At 34.1% G+C, this 20,173-nt stretch overlaps 1 protein-coding gene across 1 annotated transcript in view; it reads left to right on the top strand.

Moving 5' to 3' along the window:
- Window positions 1–20,173, top strand: part of NBEAL1 (neurobeachin like 1) — a 150,929-nt gene that overhangs the window by 113,963 nt on the left and 16,793 nt on the right. Inside the window, exons 42-50 of the mRNA XM_054585818.1 lie at window positions 1,322–1,462; window positions 4,963–5,093; window positions 8,509–8,618; window positions 9,700–9,817; window positions 10,786–10,883; window positions 13,347–13,463; window positions 16,868–16,957; window positions 18,385–18,494; window positions 19,882–20,054. Coding sequence (XP_054441793.1) covers window positions 1,322–1,462; window positions 4,963–5,093; window positions 8,509–8,618; window positions 9,700–9,817; window positions 10,786–10,883; window positions 13,347–13,463; window positions 16,868–16,957; window positions 18,385–18,494; window positions 19,882–20,054 — 1,088 coding nt within the window. The remainder of the gene's footprint in view (window positions 1–1,321; window positions 1,463–4,962; window positions 5,094–8,508; window positions 8,619–9,699; window positions 9,818–10,785; window positions 10,884–13,346; window positions 13,464–16,867; window positions 16,958–18,384; window positions 18,495–19,881; window positions 20,055–20,173) is intronic.

Here is a 20,173-nt window from a genome sequence, read left to right as displayed (position 1 = left end):
AAATCATACAGGTTTCAAGTGTATGAGACAACTCAGGAAAATGTCATCTGCATACTGTATCTTATGCCCATTGCCCCAAGCAAAAATCTCTGTCACCATTTTGTCCCCCCTTTGCCCACTTTCAGTATACCTACACCCCTTTTTCCTCTGGCTATCACCACACTTTTGTCTTTGTGTATGTGTTATATATATGTGTGATTTTATTTTCTTTTTTGCTTAATCCTTCACCTTCTTTCATCCAGCCCTTCAACCTCCTTTTTCTCTAACAACTTGTTGATAATCAAAGATACAGGTGGTTTTACATTTCAGTAATATATTAGTAATATATTTTTTTGCATTGGTACAGATGACTTTGACCTGAAAACGTTCTTTATTTCCCTAAATAGTAATGATTTCTATATACAAGAAATTGGCTTCAGCTTGAGGAACTGATTAGCATTTTGGTTTAAAAATTTCAGTGTGTAGTCCTTTAAAAAAATGTTCATTCGTGTTCAGATTTTATCCCCCCTAATTCAGATGTCACTATTCAAACCACCATTTAAAACAGTTGCAACTGTAAGTATCAGTGATAGTACTTGCAGAATCACTATATGTCCTTCTGTAATGATATGATTGAGGCCTTCCTTCTGTCCACTGTTTCCTTCCTTTATCTTTTACCTTTAAATTATCAGGAGTTTATTTTCACAATTCTTGACTGATTCTCTATATATTTTTTCTATTACCTTGGCCACAATAGAATTTCTAATTATTACATTGCTTACAATAGCAAAAAAAATAGAAACAACCTAAATATCTAAGAGTAAGAAGTAGTTACACATTGTAATACTTCTGTACATGTACTTGTTATAAATACTATTAAAAATAGACTAGTCATTTGGAAATACATTAATAGAAAACAGTAAATGATAAGTTGTAAACAATATATTATGTATAGTACTTTTATGTTAAAATATAGATGTATTCATTTATATATTAAGGATTGACTGATATTCACCAAAATGTTAATGTAATAGCTGATTTAAATTTTTCTTTTGGTTCTCTGTGTTTTCTAATTAATCTACAGTGAACATATATGTTATTATTACATAATACAAACCTGTTCTAGAATCCAGTATTACTGATACTTTGTTTTTCAGAAAAACGTATTACTGAATAAAAATTTTTTTCATTGATTAACATGGTGTGATGATACGAATACATAGATCATGAAACATGTTGATAAGGACTTCTTAAAAACTGTTTTCAGCAATGCAATACAAGCTTATGTCTTCCTAATTTAATTTTCCTATAGTGGTTACACAACTTTAGTTTCTTTTTTTAGATATGAAAATTTTGAGGATCCTATGGGAACTATTGATAAATTTCATTATGGTACTCATTATTCAAATTCTGCCGGGGTTATGCACTATCTTATTCGCATGGAACCATTCACTACCCTCCACATCCAGCTTCAAAGTGGAAGGTATGTTTTGGGCAAATATACTATTTTCTTAAGACTGTATGTTAGTGTTAAAAGCTCTTTGCCTTCATGTCATGTACTGCATAACAGAGCCATTATCTTTTTTATTCTCCTTTATTAGGTTTTGATTTGTGTAACCTCTGGAAAAACAACCAAACTAATTTGAGAATGGGTCAAAGTGATGTATACAAATGAATTTTTTAAAAGATTTTTTATTATTTTTAGAGAGAGGGGAGGGAGGAAAGAGGAGGGGAGAAGCATTGATGAGAGAGAGGAACATGGATTGGTTGCTTCTCATAGATGCCCCAGCTGGGGACTGAACGCACAACCCAGGCACGTACCTGGACCAGGAATCGAACTGGTGATCTTTTGCTTTGTGGGATGATGCCTTACCAACTGCGCCACACCAGTCAGGGCCACAAATGACTTTTCGGAAGAATTCCTTTTTTTACTGTTACCCATTGTAACTTTGTAATCCTTACTGGTTTAAGCAACTCACCATCGATTTAAAGTTAGAACTTATTTAGACCTAGATCTAAGACATCTACCAGAGATTTATACCTAACCAATGCCTATGTAGTCTTCCTAAAAACATGTATTAATCAAAAGGAATAAAAAAGAGGAGGAGTGAGGGGCTCTTATGAGTAGCAGCTCCAACAGGCCTGTGATGTCATTGTACCAAATTATCTGTCAGTATTAAAACTTACCTATGTTACAGATTCTTCTAATGATCCTAAGAAAACAAACTTCTTTAAGAATCCTCCATTTCTCAGTGTATCCTTCAGGCAGTTCTCTACTAATTCACATTTAGTCTCCATGTTGGCTTATTCTTTAATGTTACCATTTGCCTTTCCTACACAATTAAGAGCTATGTAAACCTTGACTATTCTACTGTCTTTATATGTGGCTTTTTATTTTATTTATTTTTTTATTCTCACTTGAGGACATGCTTACTGATTTTAGAGAGAAGGCAAGGGATGGGGAAAGAGAGGAGAGAAACATCAATGGGTTGCCTTTCGTACGTGCTCCAACTGGGACCGAACCCACAACCCAGGCATGTGCCCTGACTGGTAACCAGACCTGTGACCTTTTAGTTTACGGGACAGTGCTCCAACCAGCTGAGCCAAACTGGCCAGGGCTGCATGTAGCTTTTGTCTCTCAAAATTAGTACAGGTCCCTTATTCCTGATTTTAGTACATTAAGTCTTGTCATTCGAGAGGAGACTCCTCAAGATCACTGTACATCTCCAAATGTTACATTTACCATGATAGCAAGTAATTTCCCCTCCAGTGAAGTATAACTGGTTTTATTTCAACTTTTAATGATTTTGTGAATAAATTATTTTTTACAAAGCTTCAAAAATAGTTTCTGTTTGTGCTTCAAAGGACACCATTAAGGAAGTGAAAAGACAGCCCATTCAGTGGGAGAAAATATTTGCAAATTGTATATCTGATAAGGGGCTTATAACTAGAGTATATAAAGAACCCTTACAATGCAATAATAAAAAGACAAATGACCCAGTTAACTACTGGACACAAAGGATCTGAATAGACATTTTTCCAAAAAGGATATATAAATGTCCAATAAACATGAAAAGCTGCGCAACATCATTAGTCATCAGGGAAGTTTAAATTGAAACCAAATTGAGATACCTCTTCACATCCACAAGGATGGCTACAGTCAAGAGAGATAATACCTACTGTCAATGAGCATGCTGAGAAACTGGAACCTTTATGTATTGTTTTGCAAAGGCTGAATCCATGGAAAACAGTCTGACAGTTCTTCAAAGTGTTAAACATGGAATTACCATATGGCCCAGTAATTCAAATCCTAAATATATGCCCAAGATAATTGAAAACCTGTTCATACAGAAACATGTACACAAATGTGTATAACAGCATTATATGTAACAGCCAAAAAATGGAAACACCGAAATGTCTCTCAACTGATGAGGAATAAATAAAATATATATCCATACAATGGAATATTAGCCATGAGTGAATAAAAGGAATGAAAGCTGGATACATGTTATGACATGGATGAACCATGAAGACAGTATACTAAATGAAATAAGCCAGGCACAAAAGACACATCTTATATGATTTATATGAGACGTCCAGAATAGGCAGATTCACAGAGATAGAAAGCAGATCGAGGGTAGAAGTAGGGTCACTGAACAGTGACTGCTAATAGATACAGCATTTCTTTTTGGAGTGAAGAAAATGTTATAAAATTGATTGTGGTGGTGGGTGCACAGCTCTAAACTCTACTAAAAACCTTAAACCATTGAATTTTCTACCTAAAAAGAGTGAATTATATGTTATGTTATATCTCAGTAAAGCTGTTCTCTCCCACTCAAACAAAAAGATTTCTACCATTAAAGCTGTACTTCTCCTTGAATTGGATACACCATTATTAGACTTTATTGATGACCCAATCATTGATAATTAAATTCAGAGTTCTGCTGAGTTTAGCTTAGCCTCAAACCAAGATTCGTAGGCATAGAGTCAAATTAGTCATCAGTATTACTTAGTAAGTCATTACTTAATAAATCCAGGAAAACAATATCAAAGGAGATGAAACGGAAGGAGTTTATGTTTTCTGTAATTAGAGAAAGCATAGTAAAATTGCATCATGACCACTTGGGCTTTTTTCAACTACCATATAGCCATGATGGGACTTAAAAATAAAGTTAAAATAAGATAATAGTATATTATTTTGTAAAACGTAAGGGCAAGTAAAATGTAAGGGGTTTAGCCACAGAACTATTTCCCTAAATCAATCTCTGGTTTTTAGTAGAAGAGTTTGTAAAGATATTTATTTATCAAGGGTTAAGTCAGCAGCATTTTTATAGGTCTATTAACCACATATATTAATACAGTATTTTGATATTTAAACTCTGTGATTTGAAAATACTCAAATAACATTTTTTCACTTTGTGTAATAAATTTTACTGAGAGAGAATTGTGCCATTTTTCAAAGGGATTAAGAAGTACAGAGGGTAGTTACAAAATAGACACGGGGATATGAAGTTCAGCCTGGGGAATATAGTCAGTGATGGTGTGGTGAGTATGCATGGTGCCAGGTGGGCGCTTATACACAAACAGGGGGAGCAGTTTGTAGGGTGTACGACTGACTGCTAAGCTTGTATACCTGAAACTGGTACAAAGTAGTATTGAATGTAAACTGTAATTGAAAAATATGCTATTTTTAAGGTGTCTTAGGTTTATATTTAATTACTTAAAATTTTTCTCGAGTGTGATTTGATTTTCAGCTATTTTAATTAAAATGATACTAGTGGTTAAAAGAATGGTATTTAGTTCCTGACAACAGAATATGAAAGTTAGTCATAAGAAGGAGAGCAAATTGTGTTTTTAGATATTAAAGAGAAATATGAAGGAAAAAGAAACTAATCATTAGGAAACTTGAGTTTAAAGATTTGTTTCGTGTATATTGTCGCTTTCATTCAGCATTCAGTTTTTTCTTTCAACCTCCTTGTGCAGGTTTGATTGTGCAGATCGGCAGTTCCATTCCATCCCTGCTACCTGGCAGACTCTCATGGACAGTCCAAATGATGTGAAGGAACTTATTCCTGAATTCTTTTATTTCCCAGAGTTTTTGGAAAATCAAAACCGTAAGATACAAAGATTAAAAATTAGACTCAACAGGTCCCTTGAAAAATATCTTTCAGTACATTTTTTTGATGTCCTGTAGATTATTTAAGATTCATTCTGTCTGTGTATTGAGTGATAGGGCTTATTTACACCCAGGTGCTCATCTCACCTTCCAAGGAAGTGCTACAGTGAAGTAAGATAAATGAATAAAATGTGAATTGGTAACAGAATTTGTCAAAGTACAGTGTTTACTAAAGAAGCAAAAATGACCATATGCTATTTCAGCCATATAGCCATTTAAGTTGAAAGTGTTTCAGTTAGATAAGATGAGGATTTAGACCAGGGATCAGCAAACTACAGTATATATAGGCAAACTTATGTGTTTATAAATAAAACTTTGTTGGAACACAGCTAGCCAGTTCATTTACATACAGATAGGCTGCTTTCACAGTATAACAGCAGATTTGAGTAGTTGTAACAGAGACCACAGCAATCACAAAGCCAAAAATATTCATCATTTGACCCTTTATTTAAAAAATTTGCTGACTGCTGATTTAAAGCAGAAGACAGGAGGCAAATTGAACTTAATGGTGGCATAAGTTATCGTTGTATTTGGAAGATCATGTTTTTGAAGGAGAGAATCATGAAGCTAAATATATTCTTTAAAAATATCCAAATACACTTTGTATGAGGTAGTTTTAGATTTATTTTAAGTACAGATAAGGAAACTGACAAGATTATTACTACTGGTGTTCTTTAGGGAAATTTCACAGTGTCAAAGGACCATTACCAACTTCTTTTTCTCCCCTAGCATGTAACGTTAATATTGGACCTATTGCTTGCTCAGTAGAATTAACTTGTCAGGCTGGAGAGAATGTATTCGGGGCTTCATGTCCTTTGTTCATGCACCATGGGACAGGCGGTAGCAGGCAGGGCATCTGATTCTCAGAGTAAAGCAGTTAGGATTGGTCCCATTCAGAAAATCAAGTGAATCTGTCTGTTGGCTGAGTCTGATCCTAGACTCCCAGCCAGTCATAGGACTGGAGTCTCCTGAAGCAGGATTTCTGAAATAGGTGGATTGAGCAGATTAAATTTGGATGCAGAAATTTAAGGTACTCTCAGCTTGACAATTTCTGACATTCTCCAGAGCCAGTTGCCATCTTGCACTACTACTGGTCTAGTGGCCTCCATTTCTAAACGTACGTTGCTTCTTTGTTTGAAATGAAGTAGGTGACAGAAAGCAAAGTATGTTAGAATGCCAACAGATATTAATTAATATTATATTAATTAGTAAAACAGATAATGATTTAAAAAAACCTCAAAGTTGTGTGAGCAAGAAAATTTTAGTATTTTCCCTCATTAAAAACTTGAGGTATGGTAGTTTTAGGTGGCTTAATAATATCATCCGAGCCAAGTTCTTGCTGTATTTTCACTCTGCTATTCTAAGTGTTTGACTTTGTCTTTGGATAGTTCCTCTTATGGTTACAAATGGCTAGGTATCAAAGGCAGATGTAATAGTGTCCTAGATAGAAGTGAGAATGTTGATTTTTATGTTACTACTTAAGAGTGAGAAACCCTTTCTCAAAACTTCCCCTCAATCTCCAGTGCTGGGTCATAGACCAGCCTCTATCCCCAGTCACCTGCAACAGGCATGAATTATAGGGCAGGGATGGACAACTTGAAAAAATCAAGGTTCTGCTACAAAACATGGAATGGCTATCAGGTGGCCGACAAGCAGTATCTGCTACACAGTGATTGAGTTAACAAAGCTACAGACTCTGTCATGTTACTCATATGTGACATTAAACCTCTCTCCTACTTTGAGTCCCACTGATAATTTCAAAGCACCTCTCTTTATGAACAAGAAAACCTCATCTTTGGGTTCTAACTATATGAGCAAATCTTTATGACATCAGTATCTACTTAGCGTAGTGGCATATATCAATAAAAATATTGTTCTTCCATAAGGCAAGCATGAATCTTAAAGTGAGTTTAAGGTATGAATTAAACTATAAAGCTCTAAGGAGGTATATTTTGTAAATTAACCATTAGAGGGATTATGTATGTTAATTATTTTTTAATTTAAAAAGAATACTTAACTGTGCGTTTTTGTTCAGATTAAGGTTTTGGTCATAGCTATAGTTTCCCTCACTTTTCTCAACAAAAAAATCAATTACTAATTTGATTTACCTTTTAATAGCTAATTTAAAACTACTGGATTGGCCAGAAAGTTTGTTTTTTCCCTTAAGGTAGCTTTCATAGTGTTTAGTTGTCTTTACCTTAATTTGAAACAATTTTGTTAGATTGTATTTTGACCACTGTCATATCAGCGTGCATTTTAAAAAGCTTATCTAAATTGGTGAATTTTTGTGTAGCCATTTTAATATTGAAGATGGAAGAAGATATGCAACATTTTTGGCATATTATGCTTTATTATTTCAAGAAAGGTAAAAATGCAACTGAAATGCAAAAAAAGATTTGTGCTGTGTATGGAGAAGGTTCTGTAACTGATCTAATGTGTTAAAAGTGGTTTGCAAAGTTTTGTGCTGGAGATATCTCACTGGGAGATGCTCCATGGTCGGGTAGACCAGGTAAAGTTGATAGTGATCAAATCGAGATATTGAGAACAATCAACATTATATCGTGTGGGAGATAGCTGACATACTCAAAATATCCAAATCAGTGAGGTTACTAGTGAAAATGAAAAATATATCTTTTATTTTATGGAAAAAACCATATGGACTTTTTGGCCAACCCAGTATATTTTGATTTACCTTTTTAATCAACTGATAAACACATTCCAATATATAAGAATTATTTTTACCTGTTCAGTAAATTTAATTCTCACCTGAGGATACAGGATTTTTTTTAATTGATTTTAGGGAGAGAAGAAGGGAGAGAAAGAAACATTGATGTGAGAGGGAAACATCAGTAGGCTGCCTCCCTGCATACGCCAACCCAGTGATCTAACCCACTGCCTTTTGGTCTAAGGATTATGCTCCAACTGACAGTTCCAACCAACTGAAACACTTGGCCAGGCCAGGGTTGTTCTGTAAATTAAGATCTAGAAAGGAACTTGAACTCTGGCCGGGTGGCTAAGTTGATTAGAGCATTGTTCTGTACACAAGAAGGTGGTGGTCTTGATCCCCAATCAGGACACATGCCTAGGTTGTAGGTTCAGATTGGACTGAGTATCGCGAGGCAACCAATTGATGTTTCTCTCTCACATTGACTTTTTTTTTCCTTTCTCTCTGTTCAAAATCAATAATACATACCCTTGGGTGAGGATTTTTTAAGAAAAGGAATCCTTGATTCTCACATTTCACTCTTAAGAAAAAAGCCTTCAGTTTTGCTAAGAACTTGCCCTCATATTTGTTCTACTTGATTTATTTAAATCTCAAATGACTTGATACATTTATCTTTTACCTGTTGTAGAATTTAACTTGGGTCGTCTACAAGTTTCTAAAGAACTGGTAAATGATGTCATTCTCCCCAAATGGGCTAAATCAGCTGAAGATTTCATCTATAAACATAGGAAAGCTCTGGTAAGATTTTTGTGTTTAGTTATTAGAAAGATTAAGATAAAAAATGTAAGTCTTGGTTTGCACAAGAGACTCTATTTTGGATTGTCTTTTTTTCTTTAACATTCTCAAGATATATTCTATCGTCTTGAGTGTGCCAGTGAGGGAAAAGGGTCTCAACAGATTGTTTGACAGCCACAATCCTGAACTAAACTTTTGCCTGAGGCCATATTTTACTAGTGACACTGATTTGATAATTGATCAACTTAGGCCAATTGTGAGTTTGGAAGTCTATATTCTGTAGTGATCCTGGACATAAATAATTTTATTTTGAAACCAGCAAGACCTGGCTTCTATATATATATATACTTATATATATATATATATTTTTAAATTATGCTTAAAACCCGAACAGTTTGTTTTTTTCCCCTAACTCATCTTACTTATCCCACTCTCTATCACAGCAACTATAAAGAAGCCACTTAGCACTTAAAAACATTCTGCCTGGAAATCTCCATCTCTAGATCCATGAGTTCATTATTTACCTTTTCTGTTTTTTCATGTAACTAAAACCTTCAGTCTTCTTTTTCCTGTCTCTAATAACAATTTCCTTACTGTCTTTTAAGCCACCTTGGAGGCTCTAGGAAGTCCTTCAAGCTTCTCCCTGCCCTTCAGTCTACCCCTTGGTGGGATGGGGTGGAGGGAATGGTTTGCAGATCTTTCATCTACGCCATTGTATCTCCTTGAATTAAATTTCTGAACAGTTATTTCAATGGAAATTTTACAACAAAGATGCATTCCAGAGCTGTTATTAATTTTTTGTCATTAATATTTGTGCTATTAGAAGATGTGTTTTTTTTTACCCATTGTTAGTAGATGCATATATAGTAAATATTAATAAATACTCTGCCTACGTTGTACAAGATATTACATAGTCAGTATATGTAGTGCATGATGAATAATTAACATGATTTGAGGTAATTTTATTTACAGTGGTAAGATTTTGTGTGGAAATGCTTAATTTGTTCTTACTTTTTTAAAGAACCCATCTCTACATTGTACTTGGGAGGTATTTTTATATTAATTATTACTTTTTTTTTCCTAGGAGTCTGAATATGTTTCTGCTCACCTTCATGAATGGATAGATCTGATTTTTGGCTATAAACAGAGGGGGCCAGCTGCAGTGGAGGCACTCAATGTTTTCTATTACTGTAGTTATGAAGGTATAAGCCCCATGTACTTTTTTTCTTCCATTATATTAATAGAAAGTATTATTTAATATGAGCTTATAACATGGCATTTTGGACATAACTATTTAACATGCAAAACGTACACTTACAGTTTTAATGATCTGTTCTGTTTGAGAGATGAGAGACCTATTTTTGTAAAAAAAAAGTTACGAGAATATATATGCAAATCTAATTATTAATGTCAATTATTGGTGGCATAAAAATTTCTGATCGCTAGCCATATATGTCCTATTCATTTAGGCCCTACGTTAAATATTTAGTATTGAAGTTTTAGTAGACTTTGAAAGAAGACCTTTAGAATTACAAATAAAAATTCTTTAAATGATAAAAATGACATTCTAATGTTTATTAGCTCAAGATCAAGACCGTTTTTTGAAGGCTTTGAAAGTCCTAAGAGGCAGTTCTTATTTTTTCTGATCCTTCAGTGGAGCTAATAGTTGTAAAGATTGTGAATAATATGAAGTTATATGAATTTGAGCAGAGCCAATGTGACTTTTTGTAAATAGACAAGTATGTTTCCCTTCTGTGAAAGTTTGTAGGGAAATAGTACCTTCCATAGCATTTATTAGATAAACAGTAATTTATGGCTGTATTTTTGTGTGGTTCTTAACACTTATTTTAGCTTGACTCTCATGAGGAAAACAATTAGGAATCCTTTGAGTAGAGTTTGTATTTTTCTAGGAGAAATTTTTATAGACTAACTTAAATTTGTTTAAAATATTTTATTTATACATAGCAGATGAAATTTATTTTTTACATATTTAATTTTGATGTTTCACTGTTTTTAGAAAAATATTACCTCTTTAAAATGTTCTTATGAATAAAGAATGTAATACTATTTTAATGAAAATATACTAATCAGTCTCTGATACATCAGTCAGTTGTTTGGCTTGCTGACTTTTTTTTTCACTCTATAGTGAGTTGACTACTTCTGATTTTAGGAGCTGTGGATCTGGATGCCTTAACAGATGAAAAGGAAAGAAAAGCCTTAGAAGGGATGATTAATAATTTTGGGCAAACACCTTGTCAACTGTTAAAGGTAAATCATAAAAGTTATTGATTACATGATAAGCCTAGAATATAATTGCTAAGGCATGGTACTACCAGTATTTTCAAGGATTTTAATGATTTAAAACCTTATTTCAGAATTATTTAGAATTTGGGAAAAATATTCTGTCACATTAAAAATTATTTAAATGATTGTTTCTGTTTTGAAATAACAAAATACTGTAGTCAGAAATGCACATATACAACTCCTCTTTCAATAGCTTATTTTTTTATTGTATTTTTTCCATTACCATTATCCTCCTTACACCTGTTTCCACCTCCAGCCACTTCTCCCCTCCCCCACAATCACCACACCATTGTCCATGTCCATGAGCCCTTTTTCTTTTTTGCTTGATCCGTCCACTCCCTATCCCCTACCCAGAGCTGTCAACCTGCTCTCCATTTATTAGTCTGTCTCTATTTTGTGTGTTAGTTCAGTTTTTTTAATTGGTTCCACATGTGAGTGGAATCATATGGTATTTGTCTTTCTGTGATTGGCTTATTTCACTTAGCATGATGTTCTTCAGATCCATCCACGCTGTCGCAAAGGGTGGATTTTTCTTTTTTATAGCTGAGTAGTATTCCACTGTGTAAATGTCCCATAGTAGTTTTATCCACTCATCTGATGGACAATTGGGCTGCTTCCATATCTTGGTGATTGTAAATAATGCTGCAGTGAGCATAAGGATGCTTAATGTTCTTTGGAATTAGTGTTTCGGGTAGCTTCAAATAAGTTCCCAGAAGAGGAATCACTGGGTCATATGGCCAATCCATTTTTAATGCCACTGCCTGTGTTCGGACTGGGGCCACCTGGTAGCATAAGTTACAAAGTGACATGCAGTTGACTGCTACCTGTCCTAGATTTGGAGGTGCCTAAATTTAGAATCCAAGCTGTGAACCAAGGCTAGCTGCTGCTAGTGCCAGGCCTGAGGCCACTTAGCAATAGGCATGGAGCACACTGAGGCCAGGTGCTGCTTGTATGAGAGAATTTAGAAAAATCTGAAGCATGAGCCAATTCAAGTTATTCATATGGAAAAGCCACGGGAAAAAGCTAGGGCGAATGGAGCCTTAGGGAATTACCAGGGTGGGGCAAACAGTGTGCGCCAGATTGGTGGGGGTCTCACCTATTGCAGTAATCTGTCAGCTGAGTGGGAGGTGTGCTCAGAAAAGGAAAAATGGCTTCTTCTAGCAGTTCTCTCTGGGAGAAAGCTCCCCCAACTCTTGCCCTGATGCTAGACAGTTCATTTTCTTTCCGTATGCCTCTTGTGCCTTTCAATCTGCTGCTCCCATGCTGGTGCTCAGAGGGAGTGAGTCCAAGGAAGTCTGCATAGGTCCTTTAAGAGAATTGCCTGGGACTCCAGAAGTTTCTGTGTTCCAGAGTCTCAATATCCACTGTTTTTTGCAGCCAGCAGTTAAGGGGACTTATTTTCCTGGTACTGGAACTAGTGCCTAGTGTGCCTAGTGTGGGACTAGGGGTTCCTGGTTTGGGGCTGGGACCCCTTGCTACCAAGGTATCCTACCTGATTTTAATCTGCCACATATTGGTGTGGGACCAGCCCGTTCTGCATCTCCACCCCTTCTACCAGTCTTGATGTGGTTTGTTCTTTAAGTCTGTATTTGTAGGACTTCCATTCAGCTCTATTTTTGGTGGTTATGAATAATAGTTGTTCCGTAGTTTAGTTGTAATTTTGATGTGTCTGTGTGAGGAGGCGAGCTGATTTACCATGCTGCCATTTTGAACCCAAGTCCAGATAGAAGAATCCCTTTTAGATAAAATTCTCTTCTATATTTTAACTATACCTTTGCAATGTTAACTTGGTTGGTTATTTTCTTTTTATTTATAAAGATAAGACTGTACTATGTCACTGGCATTAAAGAAAGAAAAATTCAGCCATATCTTTAATTCGAACCTGTTAGTATTGGCATTTTTATCTTGTTTCCAGAATTAAAGATTCACCCATATTATAACTTTTGACTTTTGAGTAATATATTTAATTTTACCAAGCATTTATTAAACATCTACTAAGATACTTTAAGAGATTTATGATACTGTTCTAGCTGTTGAAAATCCATAAATGAATGAGACTTGTTTCCTTACTTTAAGATACCTATTTCCTAATAGGAAAATGGAGACCATAAACACGTGCTATATGTAATTCAACATAGAAGTAAGTGGTAAATAAAATACTAAATAAAGCAGTGTGCTCAAGACAATAATATGAGAATAATTGTTACTCGCTTAGATATTTAGGAAGATACCAGTAAGAAAATCTTTTAAGATATAAATAGGGTTTCTCTAGAAATGAAGATGGTAGGAACTTGGCTGGGGAATAGTTGGAGCAATAGTGCATGATATGTAATCCATCATAGCTAGAGCCCAGTACATATGAAGGAATACAGTGAGAGATGTTTTAATATAGTTATGAAATTATTTTTTCTTAAAATTATTTTTAAGGAACCACACCCTCGTAGATTATCAGCAGAAGAAGCAATGCAGAAGCAGACCAGAACCGAGACTTCAACCCTAAACCTATTTCAGCACCTCCCTGAACTCAAGTCATTTTTTATAGAGGTAATATCCAACTTGGTAATATCAGAGTGTCTCTCTCTCTCTCTCTCTCTCTCTCAATTCTATACACCTCAGTGTTTCTTTTATTCTTCAATATAGTGGGTGGATTATAATACGTAATCCAAAATAGTAAATAATTATCTGTTCTTGAGTTTTTAAACAATCGTATTGAAAGCTTTTGTTTGCTACTGAGTGGCTTTCTCTTGGCTTGCTTTCTTCTGTTGCACACTTCATAAATAATTTTAAATTGCTTTTTGTGACAGTTGAGATGATGTGTAGAGGCAGTCTAAAATAACTCAATTATAATGTCTGCTCATGTATAAAATGTGGCCCAGTAAGTCAGATTGTTAATTGCTAGTATCAGGAGTGATCAGGTTAAACAAAGATCAAAGATAGTTAATGCTGTAATTGAAAGAGTACCTTCTGCCCATGCTGAGTAGGTCAGTTGGCTAGAGTGTTGTCCCTGTACACCAAGGTTGCAGGTTCCGTCTCTGGTCAGGGCACATATAAGAATTGTCCAATGAATGCTTAATAAAGTAGAACAACAAATCAATGTGTCTCTCTCCCTCTCTCTCTAAAATAAAAAAAAAAAAGATTTTTTAAAAAGAGAGTACCTTCAGTTTCTTTGAATAATTCAAAATGTACATATGAAATGCATTTATACCTGTGAATTTGGCTAAGACAGATAATAGTCACTCTCGGCAAAAAAAAGTTATTAAGAATAGTTTGGAGATATACATAGAAAAAACAACTTTCATGCAATACAACAGAGGTTGATAAATTTTTCTTAAAGGGTCACATAGTAAACGTTTGGGATTTTGTGGTCAAAAACAAAATCAAGGATACTATTAGGTGTTTGTATGTGTATATGTATGTGTGTGTATATATGTGCATATTTATATAGTAAAATACTTAAAAATGTAAAACCATTCTTAGCTTACTCACAACCTACAAAACAGGTGGTAGGCTGGATTTGCCCCCCAGGCCTAGTTTGTCAAATTCTGCATTTAGGGAGAGCATGATTGTAATGTGTTTCTTAGGTTCAGTATCATGGGAAATCTTTATGGAATTTTTTCATAATCTACTATATAATTTTCATGAAGTATATGAATTATAGCTTTAAATATGTTTCCACATATTTGTGTAAACAGTCCAAAATTATTTTTTGTCACTTTTCCTAGATGGATGTTCCTTGAGATAGTTATTTAATGTTTAATCATACAAAGTTCTACAAAATTGGTTGTTTTCCAAAAGCGTCTTAGGCATTTGCCTGGAACAAATAGAAAAAAATGCTTGGAAATAATGACTCATTTCCAAGATGTGTTCTGGGTTTCCAAGACCACCACCAGGTTTGGTGGTTTTCTGAAGAACTCACAGATTCAGCATGTGTTTGTATTCACAACTAAGGTTTATTTCAGTGAGAAGATAGCAACATCAGCAAAAGGCAAAAAAAAGGCATATGGGGCAAAGTCTAGGGAAAGCAGTTTAAAGAGCCTTCTCCCAGTGACGTCACATAGGACATACTTAATTCTTCCAGTAATGAAATGGGAAACCATGTTTTTGTCTACCAGGGGATCTCATTAGAGAGACTCAGCACCCAAGGTTTTTATTTGAGGTTGGTCACATAGATACTCTCTGCATACCATTACAAAATTTCAGACTCTCAGAAGAAAAACCGGAGTTCTGCATTAACAGTATTCTTTGTACAGATAGCCTAGGCATAGTGAGCCACCCTTATCATTGAGGACAAGTTTTAAATCATTGCAAGGAACTCTTTGCCTGCCAAGTTACCAGATGCCAGGAAAGGGCCAATCTTGCAGGCTGGCCTTTCCAAGGAGAGCTGCCTCAGTCCTGCTATATGAATTCTTTACTGAACATAGGGCAACATATAGCGCCCTATTTAACTTATAATCTGATGGACATGTAATACTACATTTATTATGTAATACTGATAAAATTATTTTCATAATGTTTAATCATCTTATGACTTCATATGGATTATAATTCACTATTTAGTTCATATAAAGCTCTTAGAATAACACCTGGCACATATGTACCCAATAATGAACTATTGTCACATCAGGAAACTTAGTTCCAACCATTGTTCTCCTTCACATTGTAATAAGATGATGTCAGGTGTGTAGATGTTTTTTGAGGACTATCTTTACTTTCTGATCCTATTGAAACTTTCAGGAACTGCCTTAGTAAATGGAACACACCTATTGTTTGAAAGTTAAACCCAAAAGGAAATTTCCTTAAAATATACCAGTTTTCTCATTTGACTTATTTGAGAAATACAGCAAACTAACTAGCAAAATAGAGACAGACTCATTTATAGAGAGCAGGCTGACAGCTGGGGCGAGGGTGGAGGGACTTAGCAAAAAAGAAGAAGGTCTGATGGACATGGACAATAGTGTGGTAATTGTTGGGTAGGGGTATGGAAGAGGCTATAGGAGGTCTAAATGGTAGTGGAAAAAACAATTAAAAAATGAAATATTCAAAAAATATTCATTAAAAAAAGGTAAACAGTCAACATTTGAAGCAGAGGGTGGAAAAACCTGAATATGAAATTGAATCCTAACTCATCAAATTATATACATTAAACACCATATTTTGCTGTGTATAATGTGCATGCTTTTGTCCAAATTTATGAGGGAAAAACAAGGATGTGCATTATTCCTGGGTAGTGCCTGAAATATCTTGTATCTGTTCTTTTGTAATTATTTGTTACCTAAAATTTCTCTGTATGTTCAAAAATAAATGCTAAAATTCCTTTATGATACAAACAAGTATATAAATATAAATATATAAATGATTAAATTAAACAATTAAAATGAAAGATTTTTTTTTCCCCCTGAAAGTGTGGGCCAAAAATGTGGGCACGCATTATACATGGGAGCGCATTATATGCAGCAAAATATGGTATGTGCAATTTTTTGTGTATTATGCCACAATAAAGCTGTTTTAAAAATACAAAGGTGACAATTATATGGGGAAAAAAGAAAAGGCAAACCCAAAGGAAATCTCTTTAAAATATAACCAGTTTTCCCATTTGACTTATTTGAGAGGTGTACTCTTATATGGTATATATTTTTCTTTATGTTCATGTCAGTATAACTAGTGAAAAGGAAAGATCCTAAATAATCGATGCTCCTTGAAATTTACATCTCTGATTAATAGCAGAGTAGTGGAACACAAGAAGGTGATGGGTTTCAGAAGTTTCAAGTATGCCATTCAAACATAGTATATAATTTTTTCGTACATTTTAAATTAAATGATGATATGTTTTGATAGAATAAAATGCTGTATCACAGGGTTCATTCTTGTTTAAAGAAATAGAAATTTTAAAGTTTGTGTGTAATAAAGATGAGCAGAATCAGCCACTAAACCTCTGTCTTGTTTTATAGGGAATTAGTGATGGTATTCCACTAATAAAGGCCATTGTCCCCAAAAATCAGTCTCGTTCTTTTATGTCTCAAGGCAGTCCTGAGTTACTGGTAAGTTGACTATCCCTTTTTCACATTGTCTTATATATACCTATGCAACTTACAAAAAGATTGAGAAAATAAAAAATATTTAGAGCTTTTTAAAAAGAGAAAACTTTTATAGAATTTGGCCAAGAATAAAAATCTATTTTCCATTTACACAGCTTTTATTTTAAGTAGTTACTGTAATTTTAAAGTTTATCTGGAATAATAAATATGTGAAGATACAAGGAAATTTTGTACAGGGAAAATAGGATGTAACATCTTACTAGGCCCCAGCTGCTATGGCTTAGGCCTGGGATGCAAGTTTGGTTCCCTGAGGCACGTGTGGATGGCAGCCCATTGATGTTTCTCTTCTCCCATTGATGTTTCTTGTCCTTTCTTTCTCCCTCCTTTACCCCCTCTTTAAAATGAAAAATAAAATATTTTTTAAAATCATCATATTAGACATTAAAATGTCATACAGCAGTAATATGAAAATGAGAAATAATACAGAATTGATTACAGTTTACATGCAGGATATGCATGTGAGTGCTTTACATGAATTTTGTAACGTAATCCATCTAAATATCCTATGGGATATGCAATAGTATTATTTCTCCTCTACAGATGAGAAATTTTAAAACTCAAAAGTAACTTGCTCATAGTCACAAAACTAGCAAAAGGGATCTGGGACCCTGGCACATGAACCAAAACTAGGTCTGTCTTATTCCAGTTTTCTCACTTAGAAATCATAGAAATGGAATATAGCAGAGTGATCAGTAGAGATTCCAGAATTAGACCTTTTTTTCTAATTATGCATATTGTGCATTTACTCAGGAAAAAAGATTGAGAAAGATACAAAAATAATAATAGTACTTCTTGAGTGGTAGAATTCTTGTGATTTTTTTTTTCAGATTTAATACCTGTATTATATATTTAAATAAATAAATATTAAATATTTATTGTATATTTAATAATATGTATTATTAATACCTGTAAAAGGTATCTTAATTTTTCTTTTTGGTAATCTACTTTTATAATCATAGGATAGAAATCTCATTTTTAAAGGAAAATGTTCACTCTGTCACTAAGAAGGGAGAGCTTAACACTTCATAAGTTCTACTTCTCATTCATGTTCTAAATGATACAGGTCAAATTTTATGATAAGGCTTGGCCCTTAATTACTTCTGACTGCCAACTAATGGATGCTAATAAACTGAGAAATTATGAGGAAAATAATCTCACTAAAGGAAGATGCATGGGACAACTTTTCTTGAAATGAAACAAAGCTTTTTCATTTAAATTATGTTAGACTTTCTTAATGTGTTTTTATGTTTTAAGCACACAGTCCTTCATTTTCCCTAAATGATAACTGCTAATGTCATGTGAGCATTTGATTATCCTGTGTTGCTTTGTTTAATTATTCATTTAATTTTCGTCTTCACATTTTTTTCTAGGTAACAGTAAGCATGAATTATGTTATTGGAACCCATGGGTGGTTGCCTTATGATAGAAACATTTCTAATTACTTTACATTCATCAGGGATCAAACTGTGACAAATCCAAAGTAAGTAAATGAACATTTAAAGCAAATGAGGTGCAGTACCTTATTGCCAAGAAAAACAGCAAGAATGATTGTTTTCGTTTTGAAAGTAATATTGTAGATATCCAGATTTTCTTTCCTCTCTCCGTTCCGCCTTTCATCTTTTCTTTCTGCCTTTCCTCCTCTTCTTTCATTTGTTTCCTCCTTCCATTTTCCTGACTTGATACTGGTTTAAAGAGAAAACAATTTCTGTCATACCATTATGGAAACAAAAATTATTAGCAGTAGTTTTTACACTTAATTGTGTTTTTATTATACAATATTTTAAAAATATGTTTATTGATTTTAGAGAAAGAGAGAGAAACATTGATTGGTTGCTTCCCATGCACACCATGACCAAGAATCAAATCCCCCAAAGTTTTGGTGTATGGGATCATGTTCCAACCAACTGAGCCACACTGGCCAGGGCTTATTATACAATATTATCTACAAATAAGACTCTGTGTGTTTTATCTAATAAGACTTTATTATTTACCTTAGTTATCTTTTAAAATATCCAAAGGTTACATTCTAAGTTCAGGTGATGTTTCCCTTACTCTTGAGTTGTTTTAGCTATATTAAGGTCAATATCTTTTCCTTCTTATCCCACATAGAACTTAGTACATTGTGCTTTGTTCAAAGCATACCTTCAGCAAGTTAATATTGAATAGTGAAAAGTCTAGAGTTAAGTGTCAGAATTGGTCTTCATTTTCTGTAACACACTGAGGTATAACCACTTTTTTGTGTCTTTCTGCAGAATTTAGATTGGCTAAGTGCACAGGCATTTCAGTGGGAATTGGATAAAACCCATATGCTTTCTTTGGTTGGAATGGAAAATGATCTTCATGGGTATTGTTAGATACACATTTATCTGCCTGTGTAGTAGATCCCTAGTTTCAGTTTATTTCCAACTTTCCTGGTCTTGGTAGATGCTATCTTGTCTTTATACAGAGGTGGACAAGAGTAGGTTTACAGTTGTGAGTACACAAAACACAGTTTATTCTTGCATTATTTATTTATATATTACAACTGTAAGCTTACTTCTACCCACCCTGCACTTTGAGGCTGCTATTTACAGAATTGACATTCTTACTAATTGGCTTTGAAAAGCAAGATTTAAATTTTTTTCACACCTTCATCAATCTCGGTTAATTTTAGTTTCTTAATGCTTAACTCTCGAGGCTTTGTTATATAAAATTTTATTTCATGAAAAATAGAAATAAATGTGTATTTTCTGGAAGTATCATTTATTAGTAGACATTTCAAATTGAAGGTTGAACACTTGTTTTTTATTTCTTTTTTAGAGACATTAAAAATAGTTAAGTCTCAGTGATCTTTCGAGGAAAAGTCTAATATTTAATTGTGTTTACAGAACTCAGCGTAGTCTGAATGGTCCTTTTGCTCCAGGGCTGGAGATCACTTCTAAGCTATTTATAGTATCACATGATGCAAAGTTGCTTTTCAGTGCTGGACATTGGGATAATAGCATTCAAGTGATGTCACTTACAAAAGGCAAAATTATTTCACACAATATCAGACATATGGGTAAGCATTAACTTTTCTTCCTCCCAAAACACAAAAATTTCTCTATTTTTCTAACTATAAAAGTAGTACATACTCCTTAGGAAAAAATACTACATCTTACCTTTGAAGCCGAATGAACT

This window comes from Pteronotus mesoamericanus, unplaced genomic scaffold (genome assembly GCF_021234165.1).
Source record: "Pteronotus mesoamericanus isolate MK-2021 breed Mesoamerican mustached bat unplaced genomic scaffold, CSHL_Meso_final contig_90, whole genome shotgun sequence".
In the NCBI taxonomy this organism is placed as follows: Eukaryota; Metazoa; Chordata; class Mammalia; order Chiroptera; family Mormoopidae; genus Pteronotus; species Pteronotus mesoamericanus.
The sequence above is the reverse complement of the archived record's forward strand: the minus strand, read 5'-3'. Positions and strand labels throughout refer to the sequence as shown.